The sequence below is a fragment of the Panulirus ornatus genome, chromosome 64 (assembly GCF_036320965.1).
Source record: "Panulirus ornatus isolate Po-2019 chromosome 64, ASM3632096v1, whole genome shotgun sequence".
NCBI classification, from domain to species: Eukaryota; Metazoa; Arthropoda; class Malacostraca; order Decapoda; family Palinuridae; genus Panulirus; species Panulirus ornatus.
Window position 1 is genome coordinate 2,322,196 of NC_092287.1, and position 12,286 is coordinate 2,334,481.

General features: G+C 44.3%; 1 protein-coding gene across 1 annotated transcript; it reads left to right on the top strand.

Moving 5' to 3' along the window:
• The first annotated feature begins 291 nt into the window (after positions 1 to 291).
• LOC139746339 (uncharacterized) lies at positions 292 to 8,592 on the top strand. Its single transcript, XM_071657500.1, has 2 exons — positions 292 to 1,770; positions 6,587 to 8,592. The coding sequence occupies exons 1-2, from the start codon at positions 1,137 to 1,139 to the stop codon at positions 6,856 to 6,858; spliced, it is 906 nt and encodes a 301-aa protein (XP_071513601.1). The 5' UTR covers positions 292 to 1,136; the 3' UTR covers positions 6,859 to 8,592.
• The last annotated feature ends 3,694 nt before the right edge of the window (positions 8,593 to 12,286 follow it).

The following is a 12,286-nucleotide window of genomic DNA, read 5'->3' on the forward strand; positions in this document are numbered from 1 at the left end:
ATCAGTAGAGGGGGAAATATATATACGTGGACACTCCATTTTTTCCCATGACAAATGCCTCGGTTTATAACTTACACCCCAGAGGATTTTTTATGTGGTTCAGAGAAGAGGTAATATATACATATTTTTCTTTCTTTCTTTTTCAGGCCGGTTATCGACTGCTGGAGTTCTGGGTAGTGATATCTGGTGTGTGTGTGTGTGTGTGTGTGTGTGTGTGTGTGTGTGTGTGGGAGGACGCCGATATAAATGGTCGAACACTGGTCGAGTCCCGTTTGTCCCGGCGAGGCCAAGCGCGCGCACACATAGACCCACACAGACACATACACACACACACACACTCACACACACACACAACCATCGCAACAGGACCTCTGGCCACACTCCGGCTCCGGTGCTCACACCGTCGCCGTCCGGTTCCGGCTCCAAGTGCGAGTGTGACAGAGAGGAGGGGGGCGGGGCAGAACTGTGGCCTCCAGGTTCCCCAGAGGTACCCAGTGAGAAGGAGAGGTCGTCACACACACACACACACCACATAAGTTCCCTCACGAGAGATTATTTCAGTGCTTTACAATCTATCGACTCTGTTCGTATAAGGCGACGTAAAAGGCTATCTGGTGGTAGAGAGAATTCTACATAGGAAACTTTGATATATGTACATACTCGTGGAGGAAACGGAAAATGAGTCTGGTCACAGCACGTGGAAGTCTGATTACCTTGTAATTACTATAGACTAGTGGAACAGCACGGGGAAGTCTGATTACTTTATGATTACTTTAGACACGAGTGGAACAGCACGGGGAAGTCTGATTACCTTATAATTACTTTGGACACGAGTAGAGCCACGAGGAAGTTGATTACCTTGTAATTACTTTAGAGACGAGTGGAACAGCACATGGAATTCTGATTACCCTGTAATTACTTTAGAGACGAGTGGAACAGCACGTGGAAGTCTGATTACCTTGTAATTACTTTAGAGACGAGTGGAACAGCGCGTGGAAGTCTGATTACCTTATAATTACTTTAGAGACGAGTAGAATAGCACGAGGAAGTGATTAACTTGTAATCACTTTAGAGTGGGAAGTCTTCCGTCAGAGCGCCCCTCCCCCAGAGTGGTGATTACCTGATCGTCGGCGAGGATGGCGCCTGGAAGGCCCGTGAAGCTCTTGATTCGGACCTGTAGCTTCACCGTCATCATCACAAGCGTCCTGGTGGACATCCTGAGCGGCAAGGCCACCGGCAGGTATGCCCCGGTGCCCAAGCTGAACATCATCAACGGCACGGACGTCATCATCAGCGAGGACCAGGACGGCTTCGTCTACTGCTACGCTGGCCTGGACTCCAGCAGCAGGAGGGCGCCCTACGCGGTCGTGTGGACCAACCCTTACGGGCGTCCCGTCTCGCCCTACCACCCGAGGGGCAACGCCAAGGCGGCCAAGATCTTCGCCGTGAGGGAGAGCTTCATCCTCCCCCACGCATACCTGGTCTTCCGCGGGTTCGACCAAGACCTGGCGGGGGTGTACACGTGCAACCTCCTCTACAGCGGGCGGCTCCTCGTCCGCCGCACCATTCACCTGAGACTCTTCCGCCCGACCTTCAGGGTCGTGCCCCTGCCGCAGTGCTTGGCCGTGCCCGAGGGCGGGACGATCCTGCTCCCGTCCCCCGTGGCGGGCAGCCCCCCCAAGCCACCCATGTGGACCAGGAACGACGGAGACCTGGACCTCTCCACCAGCCTCCAGCTGAACGGCGGACTCCTCCTACAGGGGGTGCAAGGTGGGGCCCTCTGAGAGGCTTGACGACATCCCAGTTTCTCCTAGACCGTAAAACTAAACCTACAGTCACCACCCATATCCTGATCTTTGTCCTCGAGTTGGAGAGACTTTGGGAAACTTTTTGACGAAAGTCTTTATGACTGGAAACTTTTATAAGACTGGGAAACTTTTTATGACGAAACTTTTATAAAGACTCAAGGAAACATTTTCTATGACTTTGGGACACTTTTATAAGACTTTTGTAAGACCATGGAAGCGGAAGTGGATCATAGGGTGGGGGAGGGGGCGAAAATTCTGGGAGCCTTGAAGAATGTGTGGAAGTCGAGAACATTATCTCGGAAAGCAAAAATGGGTATGTTTGAAGGAATAGTGGTTCCAACAATGTTGTATGGTTGCGAGGCGTGGGCTATGGATAGAGTGGTGCGCAGGAGGATGGATGTGCTGGAAATGAGATGTTTGAGGACAATGTGTGGTGTGAGGTGGTTTGATCGAGTAAGTAACGTAAGGGTAAGAGAGATGTGTGGAAATAAAAAGAGCGTGGTTGAGAGAGCAGAAGAGGGTGTTTTGAAATGGTTTGGGCACATGGAGAGAATGAGTGAGGAAAGATTGACCAAGAGGATATATGTGTCGGAGGTGGAGGGAACGAGGAGAAGAGGGAGACCAAATTGGAGGTGGAAAGATGGAGTGAAAAAGATTTTGTGTGATCGGGGCCTGAACATGCAGGAGGGTGAAAGGAGGGCAAGGAATAGAGTGAATTGGAGCGATGTGGTATACCGGGGTTGACGTGCTGTCAGTGGATTGAATCAGGGCATGTGAAGCGTCTGGGGTAAACCAAGGAAAGCTGTGTAGGTATGTATATTTGCGTGAGTGGACGTATGTATATACATGTGTATGGGGGTGGGTTGGGCCATTTCTTTCGTCTGTTTCCTTGCGCTACCTCGCAAACGCGGGAGACAGCGACAAAGCAAAAAAAAAAAAAAAAAATATATATATATATATATATATATATATATATATATATATATATATATATATATATATATATATTCCTATGAGTCCACGGGGAAAATGAAACACGAAAAGTTTCCAAGTGCACTTTCGTGTAATAATCACATCATCAGGGGAGACACAAGAGAGGAATATAACAGTCAGTTGATATACATCGAAGAGACGAAGCTATATATATATATATATATATATATATATATATATATATATATATATATATATATATATATATATTCCTATGAGTCCCCGGGGAAAATGAAAATGGACTCATAGGAATATCTTGATCACGCGCAAAATTGTGATCCTTTCCAACATATATATATATATATATATATATATAGCGTGGGCTATAGAGTTGTGCGGAGGGTGGATGTGCTCGAAATGAGATGTTTACGGACAATATGTGGTGTGAGGTGGTTTGATCGAGTAACCAATGAATGGGTAAGAGAGATGTGTGGTAATGAAAAGAGTGTGGTTGAAAGAGCAGAAGAGGGTGCATTGAAATGGTTTGGTCACATGGAGAGAATGAGAGAGGAAAGATTGACAAAGAGGATATATGTGTCAGAAGTGGAGGGAACGAGAAGTGGGAGACCAAACTGGAGGTGGAAAGATGGAGTGAAAAAAATTTTGAATGATCGGGGCCTGAACATGCAGGAGGGTGAAAGGCGTGCAAGGAATAGAGTGAATTGGAGCGATGTGGTGTACCGGGGTCGACGTGCTGTCAATGGATTGAACCAGGGCATGTGAAGCGTCTGGGGTAAACCATGGAAAGTTTTGTGGGGCCTGGATGTGGAAAGGGAGCTGTGGTTTCGGTGCATTATTACATGACAGCTAGAGACTGAGTACGAATGAGTGCGGCCTTTGTGCGGGGGGAGGGGGTTGTCATTTCATGTGTGGCGGGGTGGCGACGGAATGAATATGGGCAGACAGTATGAATTATGTACATGTGTATATATGTATATGTCTGTGTGTGTATATATAGGTATACGTTGAGATGTATAGGTATGTATATGTGCGTGTGTGAACGTGTATGTATATACATGTGTATGTGGGTGGGTTGGGCCATTCTTTCGTCTGTTTCCTTGCGCTACCTCGCTAACGCGGGAGACAGCGACAAAGTATAATAAATATAATTAAAGGGGAAGGACGGGCACTCTGGCCGGCGAATAAATCTCGCTGGGTCACACATGCTTTCGTGTACGACCCCGTCCGTATTAACGATATGGCCTTACGAGCATCGGGGACCGGTCGAAAACTGACTCGCTAAATCCAGAACTCAAAATATCTTTTATTGACTAATTCTAATTTTGTCTGGGAAAAGATAGATGGTATTCACCGTTTTCTATCCGGAGGGGACACTTTATCAATACAGTTTTCATTTTCCTTCGACTCATGACCTGATGATAATCCTTTAACAAACTCACTAAAATCAACATCATCATTTTCTCAACATCGCGTTCTTCGCTGAGGTCATTAACACATACACCATTAATATCATATCATAATAACCCGGTCATGTTTTTCCTTGTGTCTCATCATTAATGTTTACAGACTTCATCTCCTAGGCAGGGATATCCTGGCCTGTCAGTAAACCCAGCATTCTTTCCCGTCCCATTCTCCAGACTTTCTTACTTCCCTTTATTCAAAGACGTCCCTCTCCATCCACCTCCTCCTTCCAATTCCCTCTGTGACAGCTCTCTTCGGTCATCGTCTCTAGACGACTCAACGGGAGCCGTATCCACCATCTTGCCATCTACGTTCGTTTCTCCCTCCATCTCTCTGTGTTCGTCCCTCACTCCATCACAATATCAAGTTCATTTTCCAAAGCGACCTCATGTCTGCTACTTACACTCACCTCCTGACAAGGTTGTCTGATGTGTTCAGCTTTCTTTTCCATGTATCATTTTGAGGGGGAAGCACGGATTCAAAATATTTTTTTCTCTATACACATATGTATCTTTTAAGGTGGATAAAAACATACATCTTTTAATGATGGATACATAGCAATTGTTCAATAATGCTGAATAACGTAGATTTTTCAAGTGTATACATATGGATCTTTAAATCGTGGATACATAAGGATCTTCAAAGGTGGATACATTTGGATCTCTTAATGGTGGATACATATGGATCTTATGATGGTACACATATACACATATCCTTTTCCAGTGGTGAAAACATGGATCTCTAACAATGATTCTTATTTTTTTCTACCCCATTTGGTAATTCCTTCCATCACGTTTTCCTTCTCTCCCCAGTACTGCAAACACACGCCCTTGGTATTTCATAACACGAACGTCATCTGAAGTTGGTGCTATTGTCACTATGCCGCAGTCCTTGCTATGTTACCATGTCGCACTCCCTGCTATGTTACCATGCCGCAGTCCCTGCTATGTTACCATGCCGCAGTCCCTGCTATGTTACCATGCCGCAGTCCCTGCTATGTTACCATGCCGCAGTCCCTGCTATGTTACCATGCCGCAGTCCCTGCTATGTTACCATGCCGCAGTCCCTGCTATGTTACCATGCCGCAGTCCCTGCTATGTTACCATGCCGCAGTCCCTGCTATGTTACCATGCCGCAGTCCCTGCTATGTTACCATGCCGCAGTCCTTGCTATGTTACCATGCCGCAGTCCCTGCTATGTTACCATGCCGCAGTCCCTATGTTACCATACACCAGTCCCTTCCATATTACTATGCAACAGTCCTTGATATGTTACTCTCTCACAATCTGTGCAATGTTACTATGCAACAGTTCCTGCTTTGTTGCCATACACTAGCCCCTACCATACTTATACTAAGCAACCGTTCATCCTGTTACTATGCAAATAAACCCACCACGCTACTATCCCATGGGACGTGCCAAAACTTCCTACCATCTTTCTGGGGATTACCAGAATTCACCGTCCAGACATTCAATATAAAAGAAAAATAACTGATGTACAGTTTACAGAACAGCAAAGAAGCTGAAACGTATTGGAACTTCAATGACCAGGCAGATACCACACATATATATTTAAAAATCTTACATTACAGAGAAGTACAGCCTATTTACAGTTAGGGACACCCAAATGTGTAGTATTAGGTGGCATCTGAGAAACGAACACTTTCGTCTGTCACTCCTACAAAATAAACACCCTAGTATTTTGCCTTCCGGTACATAAAAACTAGTTTTTGCCTTCAAGGAAAGCAAAACACTAGTTTTTTCCTTCTAATCAACGTAAAGCTGTAGATTTTACTTTTTAAGAAAAATAAAACTAATTTTGCCCTAAAGCAAGACACTAATTCGTTCTCTGAGACAATCACTGAAGCTGTGTGTCATCTCATCCAACAAAACACAAGAGCACCAGTATATTTCCACACACGCAACACACAAGCCCTCCTTTATTCCAATAAAACAAAACCCATAATTCTACTCCCTCTAAAAATACAATATAATCATCAGCTTGGTAATACCAAGCTGTATCGTCGTAAATTAGACAAAAAGAGGATAGCACTATCTCGCAAAGTAACGAACATCTTGCACACAGAGGGAGTTCATCTCATATCTGTTCCCAAGTGGAGGGGAACGCAGCTTTCAATGTTCAGGGAGCACCGATAATAATAGGGGTCCTAGGTGTCGTGTGACACAGTAATCAATGAGGGTATTTCTGAAGTGTGTATGATGCGGAGCACACCTCTACACTCCTATACCCTCAGGTGTGTGGTTTTTTTTTTTTTCTGTTGTCAGATGTATTTATGTGTTGTTGTGCTATGTATACACTTAATGAGAAGGTGTTCATGTCTCCCCCCCTCCCTCACTCCCCAGAGCCTGGTGTGTACAGGGCTGTGGTGTGGCTGGGAGGCGGCCTTATCCACCAGCAGCAAGTGGCAGTGTCCGTACTTCAGCAGGACGGGGGAGTGGCCGATCCCAGCCCTCCGGGACCCACCTGCTCCCAACCGGACACGCAGACGCCCCCGGACGCCTACTCCTCCTCCTCCTCCTCCTCCAGCGTCGCCGTCGCCAACGAGGTCGTAGCTGACATCCAGATCCACACGTACCGTCGGCTGGTGGACGAGGCACGCAGGAGGGCGACGTAGGCTGACGACTCTTGACGCCGACGCCATCGTCCTGACGCCACCCGTCATCGTTACGTCACAGCAGGACCTGCTGCCATAGGCCTTCAAGAGGGTAGGTCGAAGGTCCTCTTCATCCACCCTCCCCCCCCCAAAAAAAAAAGGGGGGATCGTTCATCGCTTGAAGAGCTCGACGAAGACAACAGCTGAAGACTCTCCAAATGAGGCACTCCTCCTCCCTCTCTCACTTGGTGATGTCATCAACACAACACTCCTCCTCCCTCTCTCACCTGGTGATGTCATCAACACAACACTCCTCCTCCCTCTCTCACCTGGTGATGTCATCAACACAACACTCCTCCTCCCTCTCCCACCTGGTGATGTCATCAACACAACACTCCTCCTCCCTCTCCCACCTGGTGATGTCATCAACACAACACTCCTCCTCCCTCTCCCACCTGGTGATGTCATCAACACAACAATCCTCCTCCCTCTCCCACCTGGTGATGTCATCAACACAACAATCCTCCTCCCTCTCCCACCTGGTGATGTCATCAACACAACAATCCTCCTCCCTCTCCCACCTGGTGATGTCATCAACACAACAATCCTCCTCCCTCTCCCACCTGGTGATGTCATCAACATTATAATGATATAAATGGGAAGTTTTTCTCCTCGTCAGAGACTCCTGATGTTAACATTCCTAGGCTCATTTTTTGTTCGGGAACACAAATGTCTTTTGTAAAAGTAAGCCATAAACTGATATGATATTACTGGATATGATGCTGCTATTAATGATAAGCAAACGTATACAACAATCCATCTTGAAGATACACAAACAGGACCACTCCAGTGTTCGAATCATTCTACATCCTCGAGCTGGAATCTACTCAAATAAACAGGCCATTTACCTTTGAGGTTTCTTGCGTGTGACATTTCAGACCATCCATTAATAGTGCCAGAAACTACCCCTGTCCCTACACCACTGTAGATATAGTCCATCTAAGGTGCATATCCCCGTGTCGGACAACTACTGTTGTTAGAAAGCTATTTGGTACCGTACCAAGCTAGTATCTGGTACTGTACCAAGCTAGTATCTGGTACTGTACCAAGCTAGTATCTGGTACTGTACCAAGCTAGTATCTGGTACTGTACCAAGCTAGTCACATGGTACTCCAGTATTTGTACTATGCTAATCACAAAGTACACCAATCCTGTATTATGCTAGTCACATAATATTCCGTATGTACAATGTGTTATGTATCAGTGGAGGAGAGTGTAAGATACATACCGAGGAATAAATAAACAAATGTTTGGTGTCTTCTGTATGCAAACTGCATCTTGGGCATGAGGGGTCCTGAGATATACTGAAATCAGCGCCTGTAATGCTGGAGAGATGGGGGTGCTGTCCAGGGGAAGGCAGGAGGGAAAGCCAGCCATTTCTTCGTCATTCCTTTACTGATCCGAAACAGCTAACTAAAAGGCCAACCCCCACCCCCCTCTCTCTCTCTGTTCTGCAGGTGGTACCTACTTGCAGTCACTGCTGCTCTCATTAGAGCATTTGTACTTTCAAGCCTCCAAAGTAAAAATGCTTTACAAGCTCAATTTATCTTCTTTCTTTCTTACGTCCTTGTACATTTTTTCTACAACCTTGTATCTATCTTTTTTCTTACTATTCAAATGGCATGGCTGACTTTTTCCCCATGTCTTGTCGGCTCTTATAGAGTATATATGTATATATATATATATATATATATATATATATATATATATATATATATATATATATATATATATATATATATTTTTTTTTTTTTTTTTCAAACTATTCGCCATTTCCCGCGTTAGCGAGGTAGCGTTAAGAACAGAGAACTGGGCCACTGAGGGAATATCCTCACCTGCCCCCTTCTCTGTTCCTTCTTTTGGAAAATTAAAAAAAAATTGAGAGGGGAGGATTTCCAGCCCCCCGCTCCCTCCCCTTTTAGTCGCCTTCTACGACACGCAGGGAATACGTGGGAAGTATTCTTTCTCCCCTATCCCCAGGGATAATATATATATATATATATATATATATATATATATATATATATATATATATATATATATATATATATATATATATATATTGCCCTTTACTCTGAGAAACGATGCGGTGGTCAACCAAGGCAGAGTATAGGACTGCTCCTTGCAAGTGGTAAGGCCAGTTAAATCCTCGCTGGCGAATCCTTATCAACAAAAAGTGGCATTCCCACCTTGGTGCTTCCTACCTGCTGGCCTTAACCTGGCGGGTTCCAGTAAACACTGTGGTCATGGCCTTTGAGAAAGATATTGGTTTCCCAATACACGATTTTCTTAATAGCTCATTATTAATGGATGCTTTGCTGTTCTCTTTTCGTGTACTCTATATTGGTGTACTTGATCATTTATAATCATGTCTATCATTGAGAATCATATCTATTATACCTCTGATGTTGTCTAAAGAAATTCTTGCAAATACCAATTAAGTTTTTCAATGTATGACTCAAACAAATAAACACATTTAAAAAAAAAATTAATCGCTTTCCTTCTCCTCTGATTTAATTTCTCCAACTACATATAAATGTCAGCAGGTTGTAGACAGTAGCCGCCCCAGGGATAGAACTTCCCTCCTGACTTAGAAGTGTTCAAGTGATGGCCGGAACCACCTCACACCCTACTTGCTAGGGGCTGATCTAGAACACTCTGTATCGTTGAAACTTAACTCTACGGGACGGTCTAGGTATCTCTTCACTATATACACTACACCCAAGTCCTCTCGTTCTCTCTCGTGTCTTCACTCCCTCGATGAAGGCTGCTATCTGTGGCCAGAGCCCCTGACGCACAAAAGATAACACTCGATGGAGCTCTCCTTTCACGCGATGATTACAAAAAAACAATTCCTAATATCACTCATATACAACCAATCGATCAAACATATGCATAACGCAGGAAAAAACAATATTGTAAAGCCACAGGGAAGGGACAAAGAGAAGAGGTTCCAGGCACATTAAATGCTTAAGGTATTTCCAAGAACACTGGTACGTAATTCAATATACCGGGAAACCTGATTGCTATTTCCAACAGATTTTTTTTTCTCACCATGTAGCGGCACTGGTGGGACAAACAAGGTTCTGCCAACATCGCTTTAAGTTTCGCGTCGATTTTTCCTATTAAAGTTTTTTTTTTTGACAAATATCACGCGAATATACAATCCTGAGGAACCAGACGATTAAATCTACCTCCACATCGGCCAGCGGGAGTGGTTGGAGAGGTCTTCTTAAGCCCGTCGCCATCTTTAAGTACAGGGAAAGTGTTTGGTCTACGGCCTTCATGAAGTGCAGGGAAAGTGTTTGGTCTACGGGCTTCTTGAAGTGCAGGGAAAGTGTTTGGTCTAACAATCGAACCTGCTTAAAAATTATTACCATAACCTCACACCAATGGGTTCCAGCCTCCCGACCCTTGCTCGTCCTCTTGACGAGGCTCACTAAAAATAAAAAAAATAAATAAAAAAAGCTTCATCCATTCAAAACCCCTCTCACTTCTTAAATCAATAACCCCCCCCCCCCCTTCCACTATCCTCTTTTCTTTTACAAGCATTAATTTGACAAAAGCTTTCCAGAAATGAGATCTTGGATTCCTTAACCCCCCCCCCCCCTCCCCCGTTTCAACACGCAGAATTCTACAAGACATTACAGCACAATACCACACACACACACACACACACACACACACATTTCACTCAACGATACATGACGAACATGTGGAAATGGTCTAGAAAAGGATAACAAAGTTGTTACCTGAAATAAAGTAAAAGTCACCTGGAGAGTGTAAAGGCCATAAATATTTGCTTACAGTGGAAGACATAAGAGTTAAGGGATGACTTGATCACATTCTTAAAGTTTCTAAACCGGTCCACTGACGCCGACAGTTAGACACTTCTTAGAAAGGTTACAAAGACAGCACAACCACAGGTCATGAACAAGAAATTAGGCATGAAAGAATTGTCAGAAATAAATGTACAGCAGTTTTTTCCGGTATCGGGTAATGACTGATTGAAGTGAGCTACTTAAAGATATTATGAGTGCAGACAGTATACGGAAGTTTAATATGATGCGAGAGTACACATCGGAGTAAAAAACGTCTAACACAACTTGCAAAACAACCGCCCAAGTTCCAACCGATCTAATCCTAGCCCTGGCAAACATCTGTAATTCCATGGAATTTTACACAACTTCATCCCGAGACGCCATGGAAGATGCAGTAACCAAGAAAGTGGTTCTACCTCATAAATAGCCACAGTTAATTGAACATGACTGACTCTCCAACTCGCAACCTAAATATTTAAGCATGGTTGTGCGTCCACATCTCAATAATACTGACGCATATCGTGTTCCGAGGCAAAGCAACTGGTAGTCTTACATTGCACACTCAAATTTCTGGGACTTTTTTTCCCTAAAACATCAACATTACATGCTGACAGGTAACTACCAAGAAGTCAAACAACAATTATAAGGTCTCTTCATATAATAATGAATTTCACTACTAACGAACAGATATGCCTTCCTGAACCCACTAACTCTTTTTTAAATATAAAAGCAATTTTAAATTGTAACATAACCGGGGACATGGTTTTCCGAGTTCTCTTTGTTACAGGTGGACAATACCTATGGACCAGACGGCATACCTCCCCTTTGTCCTTACATCACCCCATTATTCTAATTTCTGCCATCTCAAAAGTTTTGGAAACTCTCCTTGAATCTGTTTCTTACAACATAAAAGCTCATTCCCTTCTCTCATATCGCCAGTGTGGCTTTCCTGGAACACATATCTTCTGGCGATCTCGCTTATATGATTCACCTTTAGTTCCCTCGCTGGGATTCTCATTAAGATTTTATCCAGAACGTCGATATCTCTATGGAAATGACGGTGTCACTAAAGTATTTACAGACTTAACTTGCTTCCTTTTGCTTTCCTGCTTTTTTTCGTTCTGTAAAGCATCGTTTTCATTCTGGTCGCGAAAAATTCACTCTGCACACTTTAACTAATCTTCTCTCGCCTTCAAATTCCCACTCATCTATCAAAGTTACCCAAACCTTACATAATCCTTCATCGGACGTAACTGATCAAAGCTGGCACGTTCACTTCTAAAATAACTTTCAAAGTAACGTACAGTTTTTGCAATATATAACCGCCACTTCGAGAGGGCTTCCGCCGACTGGCAATACTGACGTCACCGTGAAGCGCCCTCACCACTACAGTAATTTGGTGCTACCAACAGTCGGGAAGTATCATCGCTCATATTTGCACTGGCTGTGTTCTATGGTTGCTACTACCCAAATACTGTACCGGCTGAACGAACACCAACCACTGGGGCGAACATGCTAGATGGCTCCACCCATACATTACGCTAAGCAAGCAGGGCGACACAAGTCAC

What these genes read in the sequence shown, in the direction of transcription:
- LOC139746339 (XM_071657500.1), top strand. Translation starts at nt 1,137, where the DNA reads ATGGCGCCTGGAAGGCCCGTGAAGCTCTTGATTCGGACCTGTAGCTTC. An exon ending in CCTCCTACAGGGGGTGCAAG is followed by an intron (nt 1,771 to 6,586) that starts GTGGGGCCCTCT and finishes CTCACTCCCCAG; the next exon opens with AGCCTGGTGTGTACAGGGCT.